The sequence below is a fragment of the Amphibalanus amphitrite genome, unplaced genomic scaffold, assembly GCF_019059575.1.
Source record: "Amphibalanus amphitrite isolate SeventyFive unplaced genomic scaffold, NRLGWU_Aamphi_draft 000323F_arrow, whole genome shotgun sequence".
Taxonomy (NCBI): domain Eukaryota; kingdom Metazoa; phylum Arthropoda; class Thecostraca; order Balanomorpha; family Balanidae; genus Amphibalanus; species Amphibalanus amphitrite.
Genome location: NW_024881818.1, coordinates 540,353 through 556,726, shown reverse-complemented (window position 1 = coordinate 556,726; position 16,374 = coordinate 540,353). Strand labels below are relative to the sequence as shown.

The 16,374-nt window shown below is 49.5% G+C and overlaps 1 protein-coding gene across 3 annotated transcripts; it reads left to right on the top strand.

The window, feature by feature from the left end:
- Positions 1–6,114: 6,114 nt before the first annotated feature.
- On the top strand, positions 6,115–15,262 carry LOC122388461. Of its 3 annotated transcripts, XM_043379569.1 has the most exons (8): positions 9,573–10,046; positions 10,560–10,717; positions 11,239–11,285; positions 11,845–12,144; positions 12,500–12,639; positions 12,987–13,145; positions 13,398–14,481; positions 14,897–15,262. In XM_043379569.1, exons 6-8 carry the CDS (start codon positions 13,047–13,049, stop codon positions 15,082–15,084), a joined length of 1,371 nt encoding a protein of 456 aa, XP_043235504.1. In that variant the 5' UTR covers positions 9,573–10,046; positions 10,560–10,717; positions 11,239–11,285; positions 11,845–12,144; positions 12,500–12,639; positions 12,987–13,046; the 3' UTR covers positions 15,085–15,262. The 3 variants fall into 3 exon arrangements, with proteins under 3 accessions (XP_043235505.1, XP_043235504.1, XP_043235502.1); XM_043379570.1 differs by lacking the exons at positions 9,573–10,046; positions 11,239–11,285 and adding an exon at positions 6,115–6,128; XM_043379567.1 differs by lacking the exon at positions 11,239–11,285.
- The last annotated feature ends 1,112 nt before the right edge of the window (positions 15,263–16,374 follow it).

Sequence of the window (16,374 nt, the reverse complement as noted above, 5' to 3'; positions counted from 1 at the left end):
GATCGCGACGAAACTTTCAGTACCCTCACATTGATCAATTTTACACCTACCCTGAAAATTTCATGACCCTGACCCAAATGACCTTTGACCTGTGTGTGACCTCTTTTCCGAGACCATGTTTGGCCGGAATCGCGATTCTGCGTATGTCGGCTCGCATTAGCCGCGCGTTTGCAAGCTTTTCGTGGTTTCAAACATTCAAACATGTGATTTGATGTTGCTTCCATGCATTAGGGTGGGTGTCAAGGTCACCTGAAGGTCAGGTCAGGTCATTGACCTTTGGTGACCTTGGGTGACCTCGGTTCACTTTTTCGAGCTGTACATGTTTCTAGGCTAGTTTTTGGAGCTGAATTCGAATTTAGCAACTATTTGAACATTTACGAAGTAGTTTTGGTGCCTTTGTAACATGTTACGAAGCTGTCAGAGGCGGTTGACACGTACAGTAGGTCTATTAAAAAAGTCCCCAGCACCAGTGGGCGCTGCCTTCGCTGAGCCGAACCCCCGTCTGCCTGTCCCATAGGGGAAGTTGGGGGAACGCCGAATACTTTTTTTCTGACGCCCGTAGCACGCAAGGTAGACAACATAAGCTATTCTTGTTGGCGTCATTCGAGAGGCCAGTCTTTTGCCTTTCAAACATACCAGGCGCATTTGATGAATTCGCATACCGTTAAGCGCACAAACTAAAAATATCAAAGAAGTGACTTTTTCGGCGTTGCCCCGGACTGCGGGGAAAGCCGAAAATGGGAGAAATGATCTACGGGGAATGCCGACATTGATGTTTTGCCACTTTATCTCAAACTTTATCCAGAATTTATCAAAGCTGACACGCGTTTTAAGAGCTTGAGGACGCTTGGTGCACACTGGAAGTTATAATTGTGTGATATAATAAGAAAATGCCAGGTAAATAATTCCTTATAGGTAACAGGCCGTTGTGTCGGTTGAAAGTGTAATTTGTGTGACTAAAAATTCGCGTTGCTATTCTACAGCAGTAAAGTCCACGTAGCGTGCTTTAACGTGCGTAATTGCACGTTTTCGGCATTACCCCAGCCAGCCATACTTTCATTTGCAGGCCCATAACTTTTCAACGTGCCGTATAAATTTCAAATAGGCAGCACACTTATGCAAAGACATGCTGAAGATTACTTGACTGAATTGGCCAGACAAACGGTAGCATAATGAGTAAGAAATGCAGCTTCAAAGGCGCATGTAGTACAAGGAACGCGTACCTTGAAAACGCTCTTGGCGCCCTCACAGCCGAAGTATTCCGAATGACGACTCGTAACAAACATGCGATAATTGTAGTCACTTAAGCTTCAGAGCATCACTGACAGGTGGCATCCATGTCTTACGGTTTTCGAAATATCTCGAATTTCGGCTTTGCCCCAACTCCGGCATTGCCCCAACTTCCCCTATCGCGCCGGGCTCAGGTCAGGTAGGGTCAGCGGGACCGCTCGGTCCGGCCCGCGGGCGGTGGACGGGCGGCCGGTAACGCTTTCCACCAGCCAGCTGTAGAATCCAACAAACGGGACGGCCACCGCTCAGCGCAGCGAAACCGGTGTTAAAGAATGGCAGTAGATGTTCATGGCCACAATGATTATGAGATAGTCATTGTTAGCCCGTGCCCCACAGGAATGCCTGGACTCTCACGCCCTGTTGGAGGAGAAATGGGGATTGAGCATCATTCTTATAACTCAGCTTTGGGCATTTAAGTGACATTCGAAGTAGCGTCAAAAGTAGAAAAAAGAAGAAGAAAAAAATACTTCAGCCAATTTTGGATCGGGTCATAACCAGAGGTCATGTCACTAGTGGTCATCGATGGTAAAATTTTGCTTAGACAGGGTGCGTTGCGCGCATTGGTGCATTGGGTTTCCAATTTCCATGGAAACATCAACAGACTCGGAAGCTCGCAACAGGGGCGCGGGAACTACTTTCCGACTGGGGGCATACCATAATAGAGATCAACCTGGGGTCCCCTCAAATCTAGTTTTCTCACCGGTTTTAGGCTACCTACTTATTTTTCATCCCTCGGCTTTTTCAACAAAAAAGAAAACATTTGCAAAAAAGTGTGGTATTCCGTCTCAAAGCTGTGGGGGCACCGCCCCGACGGCCCCAGAGTTGGGGGGGGGGGGGGGGCAAGCTGCCCCCACTGCCCCCCCCCCCCCCCGGCTTCCGCGCCTATGGTTCGCAACGCTAGCGTGGAGCCGAATTCATATCAACCGCCGCAACAATGCAGCAGCGCAGCGTGCTGCCGCGCGGGGCCGTGAAACACCGCCCAGGGCTATCCATGTTAGGGTAATCCAACCCACGTGATGGGTTTGGCCCCAGCGGAGCATGAGGTCCAGGACTCCCGCCCAGGCCCCCTGTCTCCCCCTAATTCCTATCATCCTTCCCACTCTGAAATCGACCGAAAGAGCCTAACCAAACACAGCAATCAGCTCGTTTACCGCTATGTCTGAAATCTGAATAATATTGTCAGATTTAAGGAGGGTCAACGGCTAAGCATGTAAATAACAACAACTGCCACCATCGGTATTATGAGAAAAAGCAATTGCTTTTCCACAAACACTTAAAAGTTTTTAGCTTAAGACTTGCATGAAATTAAAGGGACCCTCCCACCTTCAAAAAAGTTTATGAATTGGCATGAAAGTGATGTCGCTCGGTTCAGAAAGAGCGAAAACGAATATCTACCAAATTTCACCGAAAAATATTCACCGGTTTTCAAGATATTAGACTTTTACTTTTGTTTACTTTTTTGGGATCTCCGCTGTTTCTAGCGACTTTATTTTAGAAGTGCGGCGTTTGCGGCAGATGTTGCGCGCAAATAGCATATACCACCGCGTGCTACAAAACGTTTTAGTCAAACATTTTAAAATCGTTAGATATTTGCGCTGACGTCACACATTCAGAGGGGTATTCCTAAGCATTAGCCCCTCTGAATCAAAATGCTGCAATTTTGAAATTCAATATTTCCGATTTAAGGCATTTCTCGATGTTGTGAGTGCCGAAACCGGTAATTGTGAGCCAGGGACCCCATTTTGGCTATCTCAACTCAAATCTAATGTTAAGGTGGGAGGGTCCCTTTAATTTTACCAGCCTCGTGTTTCTCTTATCAAAACGCTTCGAATGAATCAAAAGTTGATCTTTAAAGGTCATTTGAAAAATTTGGCCTATATGTTCAAAGACATGACCTGACCAGAAATGGTCATAATGCATAGCAGGATATTAGATCCGTATCGTGGAACTTTACAAACACTTCAGATGATTTCATAAGTCTAGCATGTCTCTCTAAAAAGTTAATTGTTTTCAAAACGGGCTTCGCTGAGGAAAACTAAATATTGTATAATATTATATAATATTTAGTTTTCCTCAGCGGAGCCCGTTTTGAAAAACAATTAACTTTTTAGAGATTTAATAACCTGAGGAAAAGAATAATGACGCTTCGGCAACATTAAGCATGTCTATCAAAAATAATTATTACATGGCTTATATGTAAGCTGGGTGTGTGAACATGCTTGCGAGTATGTTGAACGCAACTGATAATGTTCTGTTGGTCACAATTTCTATATTTAATTTATCCTCCCGCATTTCATATTTTTGTTAATGACACCTTGACGATGTCGAGAAAAAAAAAACGCTCAGGAGATTTATCAGCCTGAGATACCTACATTCAGTATAAGGAAGGTTCAAGGATGCTAGAATCCTTCCGTCCTCACTATCCTCAGGAAAAACCAATCAGCATCGCCCCTATGTCTTCATGCTTCCCTCTCTGGACTGGAGGTCACCCCACCAGCCAACCTGTAGTTGAGGTCGGATCCATTCCAGGACACATAATCCTCTTCGGGTGACCGTTTGGAAGACGGCTGGACCGTCCTGACAGGGCAGTCGTCCCACGGGAACAGTCTCGCTTCCGCAGATCACTGTCGCTGGCTCGCACAACCCAATTTATACTACACCACAGCCTAGTTATGTCATAGCTCTGCAAGGGCCTTTTCAGACCGAAAAAGATGGCCCTCAACAAAACAAACAATTTTCTCATTCAGTATTGTATCTCATCAAGCACCACATGTTTTCAGAGTGTTTATTATGCGTTCCGTCCAAAAAAGCGCAGTTCAATTTTCTCCCATTGACTTAACTTGAGCGATCTCAAAATTGCCCGGCCTCTCTGTCAACAATGTCAAACTTGCAAAGTAAACGTTTCAAATACATATAATGTTGCCCATTAGAATCGCTGAAAGTTCTGAAGTAGAGATGCCCCAAATTTGCAATTTCATTACCCGCCCCGCCCCGCAGCTACCCCTTGCCCAACCACAACTACCCGCAAGCTGATTTTGGCTGAGCCGAACCCGCAAAAAACCCGCAATCTTAAAAACATACTTTTGCAAGAAAAAAATACAGCTGAGTCAATGCTAGAGCTATATAAACCTTACTTGCTTCATTGCTGTGCAGAAAAAGACAGCCAAACAAATAGTAAGGACTTGAAATTGCTATGCTAAGTCCTCAGGAAGTGCACACTGGATAGTGGAAAATGAATAATGCATCAATACATTTGAAATTCCTTTCTGAAGAGTTCAGTAAAATCTTTCTCTCACCTTACCCTTCAGCATTGGCTGAGGATCAAAATTTCACTCTGGCTCCCTCTCAATGTTAGGCCTCTCACTCTGGAATGATATTGTTATCAAAATGAATGTTGATATAAAAAGATATGCGATTTCCAGTTAAAAATAAATAGTGACACAGTGAATAATGAGTATCCAGTCGATCTACACATCCAGTCGATGTACACATAAAACAAATCTTGCAAAATCCCAGCAAAAACCAACTATAATAACATATATGGCCTTGCAACTAACCACCAATGAACCACGCATTTCTGGAAACATGCGTCAGAAGCGTCACCAACAGCTGATTGCGAGGAATGTTACAGCGACTAAATTATTGCGGCCGTAGTTAGTCGAACTTGTTGCGAAAACACTGTTGTATAATGCATATTCATGTGCCATTCTGATTAAATTATTTTACACAACAGCTAAAGTTTTACAATTCAGAGGTTAATCACCGGTTAAGAAATAAAGAGACAGTAAATGCTAAATTAAATGTAATGATTTTATAGATGGTCTTGGTAATGCTCTCCGGCTGGTCATCTGTCGGCATACAAATGATAAGGACGTAAACAGACAAAAGAAATAAATGCGACCAGCTACGTGGTTTTGTAACATGTATAACTGCTATTTTGAGGCATTCAAAAACCAAGACAGAAAAACTGATTGAAAATTATTGCGTCATCAATGACAGCTTTCCTTCGCCTCAGAGACCAAAATTGACGCAGTCAAATGCCAATCCTTGTCAGAATGTCGGAAGTGCGCCAGTATTGTATTGCGTTATGTTTGGGCCGGCCAGTCCATATTTTGATTTTTTGTAAGGGTAATTGGTGTGTTATTTTCGTAATATAGGGTGGAACAGAACATAGAGTAGGATAGGTAATCAATGAATTTGCATCAAATTTTGTTTAGCTGATAGCTCTTTTTTTATGCCGACCAGACGCAAATAAAGTAACATGTGGCATTTGCTCTGATTTTCAACATCTCATTTAAGTCTGGGTTCTTCCAAATCCATAATGTATATCTAGTGCACACTGCACAGTGCACATAGACTTCAGTTCAGCTTCCTATAAGTTTGCTTTCAGGGTCTTTTATGTTTTATGGAATGCTTTCATCAGCATTTATTTATGCTTATTAGTAGTTTATTGCTCGTACCCTGGTTTGGTCATTGCCAGACTGTGGATGCTATTGCTGGTTGTTTTCAGTTTTGCATTTGAAATGTGCTTCCTTGGTATATTTTTATATTTGGTTCTGTTTTAAAAGTTGTTTTGATGAATATTGTATTGTTAACCTGAGCAAATGCACTTGGCATTGTGTTTTGCATCTAAAAAAAATAAAAAATTATAGGTTCTTAAGTCTGACCGCCAAATACCCGCCACACGACAAGTTTTGCTTCTCGAACCCGCCAAAAACCCTGCGGGTTTTGAAAACCCGCAGAAAGCGGGTTCGCGGGTTCAAAAAGGGCATCTCTATTCTGAAGCGATCGGTTAGTCGGTGTATTTAGATATGATGAGCACAGGAACTTTCCTTGAGGTAAGTTCACTTGACGTAACCTGATGTTATGACCTTGAATTGAAAGACTTGGGCGGAAAAAATGGGTCATTTGAAATCTTAAAATGCTAGATTTTAACAAAAATTGCAAACACTATCCCGGCCAAATATTGAGTGAGAGGGGAGCGATTCCTCGATCCCATGTTTAGCTCCTATAATTGAGCTAGCTGCTAGAGCCTCGCGAAAAAAAAGACGAGCGCTTGCGTCGTTACATGACGCAGCGACTGGCATCCCATTTTAAAATATCAGTGACCTCTTAGGGCAGGTCAAGGGCCCCAAGGCATTTGATCGGTTCTTGGTATATAACTAAACGCATTTTCGTCATTTCGATACAATCGTGTTTTCTGTTCTCAGACGCGTCGATTTATATGCTTCTTTGTTTAGGTGAAGCAATTTAGGATGTTTACCTCAGGTCAATGTCATGTTAGGGCAACGCAGGTCACGAAGCTGTTGAAAGGAGGACATGTTGCATAACATTTGATTCGGCAAGTCTTGCAAAGTCCATTGATGGCTGTCCCGACTGGCTAGCTCATTTTGATCGGGAGTTATTGACGAAACACTCCTATGACCGTAGTGACGTCATAAATGACGTCACGCAAGGTGAACAATGCAAAAGTGAAGCATTAGACGTGCATTAGACCTTGCCAAGAATGTATGAAGTCACGATTTCATGTGCTTGAGGTATAAATATATATTTATATTTAGTTTCAGATCATTTCCGACGCCAAACAGTTTCCATAATTCCTCATTATGCTTATACGACACTAAATGCATTGCGGATTGCATCATTTTATAACCGACAACCGTGCAGAGGTTTACCTAAGACGTCATAGTTAAGTGACCTGACCTGAAAACGTGGTTGATGTCAAGTGATCCGGCTTGAATGAAATGTAAGGCATGTGAAATGTCAGCCTCAGTGTGCTTTGAGCTACCGCAAAAAATGCATGGTGGCGGCATCCACCCCTTCTTCTCGGCCGGCGAGGGTTAAACCTCGCTTCGAATTATTGCAGATAATGATGTGACCAAAAGCAAAGCATTATTCTGTGTCTAGAACGGCTGCTGACTTGTTGGACAAGATCCCCAATCTTAATTCGCTAGATGGGAATAAAATACTCGGTATGTGATACATATAGTTATACCCCTCGATTTGCCCTCGCGCTAAGTCTATTTTAATCATCACTGTCGCTTTTTTATCCGAGATGATGTCGCCGCTAAACGGGTTGTTTTGTTTGCTTGCTTGCGCTGAATGGCCATTACAGATTATTGAAGGATTATGATAAAATAGGAATGGGGCAGGGGAGGATATGCACTGCAGGTGTTTAATTTAGATCACAAAGGCATCATTTCCGACATCGTGCAGAGTCATTATCTTCCCCTCCTCTGCACTGCGGCATCTCTGCGCCCCACACACGGCGTCCTCACTCCACGGCCGGCCGCCGCCAACTGACCCCTCGCCGGGCGCCGCGACCTGACCCGTGTCGCTGCCGCGGCCTGCGCAATAGAGTCGGGGCTGGAATCCGGGGGTTCGGCCGGCCGGCCGCCTCTGCCGCCTCTGGAGCGGGGGACTTTTTTAGTAGACCTACTGTACTAAGAATACCCGTCACACCTACTGGTTGACCTGACCTGACCTGACCCGACCTGGTCTAAATCCTTAAAGACATCATCTGTGATCAAAACTAACACGATATTCGTGATCAGCACCCCGAAAACCCCTTAGCAGCCACACTTTACGACTTTCTAACAGGTCCCGATTTTCCCGACTTTGGGTCATTGACCTGACCTAGAAGGTCAACCAATGACCTAGGACCTTAAAATTGGGTATCATCGGCTTCCTCTCGTCACGGGCAACACGCTCGTTTTTTCCGCGAAGCTCTAGCTCGATCAGGGGCCAAACGGCAAGGGGGGGGTCCAACCGACCCCCCCCCCCTACACATTAGAAGCTGGCAAACGCCGCACACATGCGAGGGTTAATGCATTCTGAAAGTACCTTCGTTTTTTCTCAAATAAATATTAATTATTATCCCTCGTTTGTAAAATTAAGTGGCCGAAATCCAACGAGGAACGCAGACTTGGGGTTATGTCGATATTGGCGACCAGACTCAAGCGAAGCTGTCTGTGGCGACGCCCTGGAAAAATGTCCTAGAAGTTCTGAAACCTTGGTGACGCAGCTGCCGTGTAGTGACCAAGGCCCTATATACCGTAGTGACCTCGGTGACCTCCAAATGTCAACTTGACGTTTTCGCCAAGACACCCAGTAAGAAAACTCGCTAATTGCAGGATATCTGATAATTGCTGTTCAGTGATACCCAAGATTCTTACAGATAACGTGATACCTACCCAATATACTCACTCAATATACCCTGATACCTACCTACCCAGTACCCACCTTCACCGCCTACACCTACCCAATATGGCCTTGTACCCAATTATTTCCGTCAATACATTGGTGGCGCAGCTGTTGCAAAATAAGTTTTGGCGCTGTTCATACTGCTGCTGTCAATTTCAATATCAAGAGAAAGTAGCCAAGAAAGCAACCAGAGTTAGTAGCCAAGGAAAGCAACACTACGCATTTACCTGCATTTTCCTTTGGTCCGGCTTCGGTAAACATCTCGATTGATTTGTGAATCAACAGTTTCAGGCAAGATTGTTTCAGGATGCATGGTTCTGATGCGTGATCGCTTCTGAAGTATTGGTGCGATTGAGCCATTTTCTGTCAAAAATAAGCATCGTTTTGATGTTTATCTATTTTATGTTTATTTATTGCTATCAGGGCTGCGGAGTCGATGGATTTTTGGCGACTCCGACTCCGACTCCGACTCCGGCTTTCAAAAACCAGCTCTGACTCCGACTCCGACTCCGGGCAGAATTGTCGACTCCGACCGACTCCAACTCTCGACTCCGACTCCGCAGACCTAGCAGGGCTGCGGAGTCGACAGATTTTCGGTGACTCCGACTCCGACTCCGGCTCGGGTTTCTAAAATCGACTCCGACTCCGACTCCGACTCCGGTCACAACTGTCGACTCCGACCGACTCCGACTCCGACTCCGACTCCGACTCCGCAGCCTTGATTGCTATACTCCTTATTGGTCAGTTTATTTATATTTTCATGCCTGCTTGATTGAATAATTTGATGGTGAAGCTAAATTGATTTGGGATTTGATTTAACGTTCTTACATACAAAGCCTCGGATGGAACGGTTACGGAAACTACTATAAACTCATGCCAAGATTTGTTCATTGGCGTTTCCAAGCTAAGCTCAAACTATTAGGCTAATAATCTGTGCTGCCAAATAAAGTTTATTTGCCACGTTAAAGGTATTATCAGGGTTTTTTCCGAAATTTCGGAGTTACTCAGTGAAACGTGTAGATGAAGGTGGCTGAGGCCCCGATCCGAAGTCATTCGTCTCAAAATTGCCTAATTTCCAAATGGTGGGCCTCCAAAGTTGATCCGTCTGCCAGCCAGTACCTGGAGGAGGCAGTACCAAGTACTCGGATACATTTCCCTATAAGTCCATAGGCTTAACACTAGCTAGAGACTTCTAGAGATATTTTGTATGCCAGATAAGGCCGTCGCATACCAGATAAGGCCGCAATGGCCGTTCAACGTTACGTGGGGAAATTGGAGAAATCTAAAGACTTTTTTCTCTCTGACGTCTCCACTCCGCAACTGGCAAGCGTTGTTAGCATTGGCTCGTGTCGTCGTAAATAAGATTTGTTTGACGGATATTCCGTTAGTTGAGTGTGTTGTTGTAATTTCTGAGGCTGTATGAGTTGGACGGAATGGCGCCATCCCGCCAAGTGCGAAATCGGCGGTGTAGTGTGAAGGGTTGTGGAAAAACAAAGGCTGATTGTCATTTGTCCCGATCTCAACTTCTTCCATGTTCCGAAAAACCGTGTCAAGTAAGTCCAATTTGAAATGCTGGAGATTGCGGGGCAGGCACTAAGTGAAAAACAGTTGCATATTTTACGAAATTGTATTAATATATTTTTTATGTCAAACATGCACAAATGTAATGATCAAATGTTTGAAGTGTTTGAAGTCTATAGATGGCCTTGGTTTGAAGTGTTTGAACACACAAATGTTTGAAGTGTTACTCATACATCAAACAGTAAGGCGTACGAGTAAATTGTGTGGATGAAGTCTGAGTGGTCCGAGGAAAAAAAACAAGCGAACTTGACCTAAGTCCTAATATTACCTATTACCTAATAACCTACTAAACTACAGCATCCCACGAACCTACAACCTACATGCTTCAGCTTACAACCTACAACCTACAACTCGGAGTTCATCTACACATATAACTAAAGTACTCAATGTACTATCTGTGGTTACTTGTTATCTGTTACTTGTACTGGAATGGCAAGCCTTGCAATTTTCCCAGACCTTTGATCACAAAGTCATGCTGTTTTTAGGAGACTTGCTTGGGTGGCTGTCCTAGAAGATGGCTTGGCGGACAAGCAGGTTGACAAAGCACTTGTGTGTAGCTGCCACTTCAACCCTCAAGATCTTTTGCTTGGAGAAAGGGCTAGAACGTCACCACATGCCGTACCGTCAATAGCAGTCGTGGAAGGTGGGTTTGGCATTTCCTTTGTAATTGAACTGGTTTTTAGCACAACTTGTAAAAGTGGCACGAACATTGTTACATTGAACACTTGATGTGATGTAGAACCTGATAGCTGATGTGGAGTCTTGCAAATTGTATGAACAGCAGCTGGTGCATTGAGCCTGACAAGTGACGTTGGCACCCTAGTAGTCTCGTGTTTGAGTGTGGTCACCTAAAAAACTTGTGTGTAACCAACCATAAAGTTTTTAAATATAATTTTGGGATAATATTGATGTGGTGTGTTTTGGTCATATGGCTTGGATGGTGACTAACACTAATTAAGGAATGCTTCTTCACGACAATCTCCAGTCTCCTGAAGCACCATCATCTATATTTTCTTCCCAGGGATTCATCCCTGAATCACAATCATTACCTAGGCCAGATAACTTTGCTGGGCCACATGGTCAAAACAGTTGCAGCTACAGGGTAGGTATACCAGCTGTACATGTATTTGACAGACTAAACATTCTTTCTGTACATCTGGACAGGTAAACTTGATAGGCGGCCGGCGCGCGCCCATCGGCACCGGCGGCCGGTGCGCGCCCATCCCATCGGCACCGGCGGCCGGCGCGCGCCCATCCCATCGGCACCGGCGGCCGGCGCGCGACCATCCCATCGGCACCGGCGGCGAGCGCGCGCCCGTCCCATCGGCACCGGCGGCCAGCGCGCGCCCATCGGGCACCGTCGGCGGGCGCGCGTCCATCGGCACCGGCGGCCGGTGCGCGCCCATCCCATCGGCACCGGCGCCGGCGCGCGCCCATCGGCACCGGCGGCAGGCGCGCGACCATCCCATCGGCACCGGCGGCGAGCGTGCGCCCATCCCATCGGCACCGGCGGCGGGCGCGCGCCCATCGGCACCGGCGGCCGGTGCGTGCCCATCCCATCGGCACCGGCGGCGGGCGCGCGCACATCGGCACCGGCGGCCAGCGCGTGCCCATCGGGCACCGGCGGCGGGCGCGCGTCCATCGGCAGCGGCGGCCGGCGCGCGCCCATCGCCGGTGCGCACGCGCGCGCCCATTGCAGAGAGAGGTGATGTGATTGACCCTGTTGCCCCCCCCTCCCCCACCCTCTGACCCGCCCGCGCGCCCCGACAGGTCGTCGTGTAGCGCGGCGCTCCGCCAGCTGCTGTGCTGGGGTTGGCGGCGCTCAGCAGCTACCAGCTGATGCAGCGCGCCGTGCTCGCTCGCCGCGGCGCAGTGTTTATAGCGCGTGCGCCGGGCGCTGACGGCAGTCGTCTGGCAGCGACAGCTCTGCCGGTGACGGCACACGCTGCTGCTGCAGAAACTGGACAAGGGCCTGCTTGGGCTCCTGGTCCTGGATCGGTACGCCGGCTCAGTCACCTGATGACGGCGGCGCACAGCGTGACCTACCCGCCCTACAGCCGGCCCAGCAGGGTGAGTAGTGAACTGAGTACTGAGTAGCGCTCAGAGTTAGCTTGAAGTTGTTTAACATGATGCACTGTTCTTCATGAGTCGTCCCCATCGCTGCTTGTGACTTGCAAGTTCCTTCTTTTTCGGCAGTGCGTCCCAGCAGCGATTTTCACCTCTGAGAAGTATAGTTGCCGTACTAGTGAAAAAGTGTATATCTTTGAAATAAACATTCCGTTTCATCTGCCCACTACCACTAACGCCCCTCTGCCCTCTCCTGCAGCGGACGGGGAGACCCACCTGACCGCTCCTTCCCCCTGTTCTGCTGCAGGCGGGGAGGCCCGCCCTGACCTTCTCCTCTACCCTCTGCCCTCTCCCGCAGCGGACGGAGAGGCCCGCCCGGGCCCAGTGCCGCACGGAGAGGCGGTGGCGCTGGAGGCCAACACCCCGGCTCGCGACCTGTAGCTGACGGTGCTGGAGCCGCGAGTCACCGTGTTGGCTGGCCATGGAGACTTGGAAAAGGTGGGTCTCCGCGCAGCGGAGGAAGGGGCGGCGGCTGACAGTGGTGGCCGCCAACGGGGAGCTGGGCGGCGTGGGTCCATGCATAGCGGGGATGTTCGAAAGGACAGCATCAGCTGCATTGTTTGAAGAGCTGCTGCAGTTGGGCGTTGAGATATGATCGCAGACTTGCAAGGAGATGGGCTCCTGAGATGCGTGCTTTTTTTTTTGCTCCGATGATCCGGCTGATCGCTGTTCTATGAGGTCGTATTACCCGCCCGCGGTCACCAGGCCGGGGAGGTATATACGTCTACAGCAGCTGTGTTATTTGTCTGTCCCGGTTGTATCACCCAGTCTTCCCCCGTCCTCAGGCCGGTGAGGTGCGTCTCCAGCTGCGCTGTCAGACGATCCAGTGGAACGAGCAGCAGCCCATGTACCCGTCCCGGCTGTGCCGGTGTGTCTCCCAGCTTGAGCGGCGCCGGCCGACCGCTGCGCTGCTCTACAACTGCCACGTCCACACACGATGCACGGTCAGTCATTATACCGAGTAATGCTAATTATAACCGCGGGTGTTTTGTTAGAATGGCCCTGAGAGTGTGCCTTTGTTGTGTGATTATTGTTGAGTGCGTTTTCTAGTTGTGAAGTACACTGTGGTAGGCTCGACATTACTACTCATTAGAAGTGGCGGGAACACTGCCCCAATGCCCTATTGTCGATTGGAAATGAATAACTACAGCCGCGGCTCCTGACTGTATCCCTTTTCCCCGTGCGCCCTATCGCAGGTGACGGCTGACCAGGCGGTGCTGGTCTCGACCGCGGCCGACGGCCAGCCCGCCCAGGAGCACCAGGTCGCCTCGCTCTCCTCAGCCTCGGTCTACTGGAAGGCGCTGCTGGCGCCGGCCCTGTGGGCCGGCTCCCAGCACCCGCTCACAGAGCAGGTGTGCCACGCCGACTGGCTGCACTGCGCCGACGACCGGGGGACCGCCGGCGCTGAGCCGGCCGGCTCGCAGCTGGACCTGCCACTAGAGACGGACCTGTGCGACCTGGACGTGCGGCTGTGTCAGACCGGCTGGTGCTGGGCCGGCGCCGCCCGGTGCGCTGTCAGCTGGACGGCCGGCCCGTGCTGGCCGCGCCCCAGGCGGCCGACGCGCCGGCTCCCGGCGGCGGCGGCGAGCGGGCGGTACGGGCGCTGCTGCAGCTGCCGACAGCTGCCGCCGCCGCGGACAGCTGCCCGCTGCTGGTGGTCGTCTCCGAGCCGGCCCTGCTCTGCTGGCAGCCGGCACTGCTGCTCTGGCTGTCCCTGGCCACTCAGCTGGCCAGCAGCTGAGTGGCTCGGCGCCGCCGCCACTACCCCAGCCGCCCGAGCCGCCGCCGCCGCCGCCATGGATGTGCCCCGGCCGCAAGGACACTCGGGTACCTCGCGATCGGCACGGAGCCACACCACGGAGAGGAACCTACCCGCAGTGTCACCCAACACCTCCGCTGCGGCGGCCGTCTCCCCCACTCCGCCGGCGCCGCCCGCCGCTCCGACTTTGGCCTGGCTGCCGGCCCTGGAGCGTCTGGAGGTGCGCCTTCAGATCAGCGCGGTCACCGTCACCGTTCCGGCCGGTCCAGAGAGCGGCGGCGGGGCGGCCGGGGACGCGGAGCGGACGGCGGACCCGCTCCCGGCCGCGGCCGGCCACCACCCGGCGCCGGTACCGGGCCGGGTCCGCAGCAGCAGCGACTCGGGCCACCGGTACTGCCTGCACGGACAGCTGGTCTCTGTGCTGCCGTCAGTCCGACTGGACAGCGCTGCGCTCAAATCGGCCGCCCTGCCGACAGTGCCGGAGGTGCCCGTCCGACTCACCAGACCTTCAGCGGCCGCAGGTCAGTCGCGGCCGCCGCACGGCCAGCTCATACCGGCCACTGAGGAGGGCTTTTCCATAAAACTCTCAGTGCTAGTGATTTTGGCATTGGCATGGGGGCGGGTATTGGTACTCACTACTCACCCTGCTGGGGCCGGCTGTAGGGCGGGTAGGTCACGCTGTGCGCCGCCGTCAACAGGTGACTGAGCCGGTGTACCGATCCAGGACCTCAATTATGATTATAAGTAAAACGGGATGTAGGGATGAAGTCAGCTTGTGCTCAAGACTGACGTCATGACAATCGACACGTGAATATAACGGGCATGTTTGCTCCTTGCTGTCGTGCGGGCGTTCGAATCTCTCCCAGTTTGTTGGCCCGTGTCTCTCTCCCGTCCCCCGGGTCTCTCCGCCGGCTGACTCCGCTCTGTCTGTTCCAGCCGGCTCCCAGCTGCGCTCGCCGAGCCAGACGCAGCAGGTGATGTCGCCGTCGGTCGTGGTGCGCGACTGTGCGTCCATCCCGTGTCCAACGCCCCCCCCCCCCCACACCGCGCGCTGCTGCCGGGCCCGCCGTCGTAGTTTTATGGCCTTGCGCCGTCAGTCGCCAGCTGGTGGTGGCGACCCATGATCGCTCGCGTACGTTCGCCGGCGCGCCCATTGCAGAGAAGGGGTTCGCGCATGCCCATTGTAGAGGGGCGCGCCCCTTGCGGAGGCGGTACGCGCTACGCTGTAGACAGTAATGCTTGTTGGGTAGCCCCTTTGCACATTGTTTGTTCATGGATGTAAATACAAGTTACATGACTGATGAGTGTAATGCTTACATTTTTGAACTAAGAAATGCCACAGGGCAGGTTACCTTGGTGAGTTTCTGATATCAACATACTGAACATAAGAGCAGAATAATTATCCATAGAGCGTTAAGGATTTTAGCCACCGAATTCACCAGTCAGTAATTGCACATGGTGGCACCATGAGCATGAGTACCTCGCCTTGTCCGATCCTTTTCACAACTAGCAAGTAGAATGTGGGAAAAGGCAGGGAACTTCAAAGCATGCGCATATGTAGATAGCTGATGATTCTCTCTGTTCAAGCACGATCTGGCACTCTGCAGCCTGTTCTGTTCCACATGAGTTGCCGGGACAGCATCACGCATGAATTTCTGCATGCTTCAAACAGAAATGCCTTAATTTTCCTTAAAATATATTCATTTTTCACACAAAGACAACAAAAATGTACATGCAGGTGGGTACTGTGGCAAGAAATTACATACAAATGTATTTTGCCATGTAGGTACCCTCCTTTCACATCACAATCATCAATCATAATTAAGAGCACCAAGACGTTCTTTGCGACTTGCGAGCCCAGCCGTGTCAGACCAGCTGATGCAGGGGCTCTGTCACAGGGGGCACAAGGCCCAGTGGTTATGTCACAGCACAATGTTGTACAACCTGCTATTCAAGAACACTTAAATCTTGAAAAACCTGTAGCTCTCTTGTCACCTCACTTTTCGCACTCTTGACAAATCACTAATCAGTCAGATCAAGACTGAAAATTGAAGAGGATAAGCTCTTTTGTGGGATGTACTTGCAGTTTCAATTCAATGACATAAATTACTCGAAATTACCATTTAAATTGTACTGTACCATGACGAATCTACCATTGAAAGAAAATTGTATCATGACCCTGATATAAAAAACTGAAACAAGCTCCAATTGCATATGATAAATTTGGCGATGTTTATAAATCTTGCTGCCTTAGACAAGCAAATCTTCAATTTGTTTCAATTTCAGTCGAGTTCTTCACCAAAAATCCATCGTATATCGACAACCAATGCCTATCACCGAAATCTTGTAGAAATCCTCAATCCCGCAAAATTTCGCAAGGCCGCTCTTTGTTTACATTATAGTGATGGGCCAAT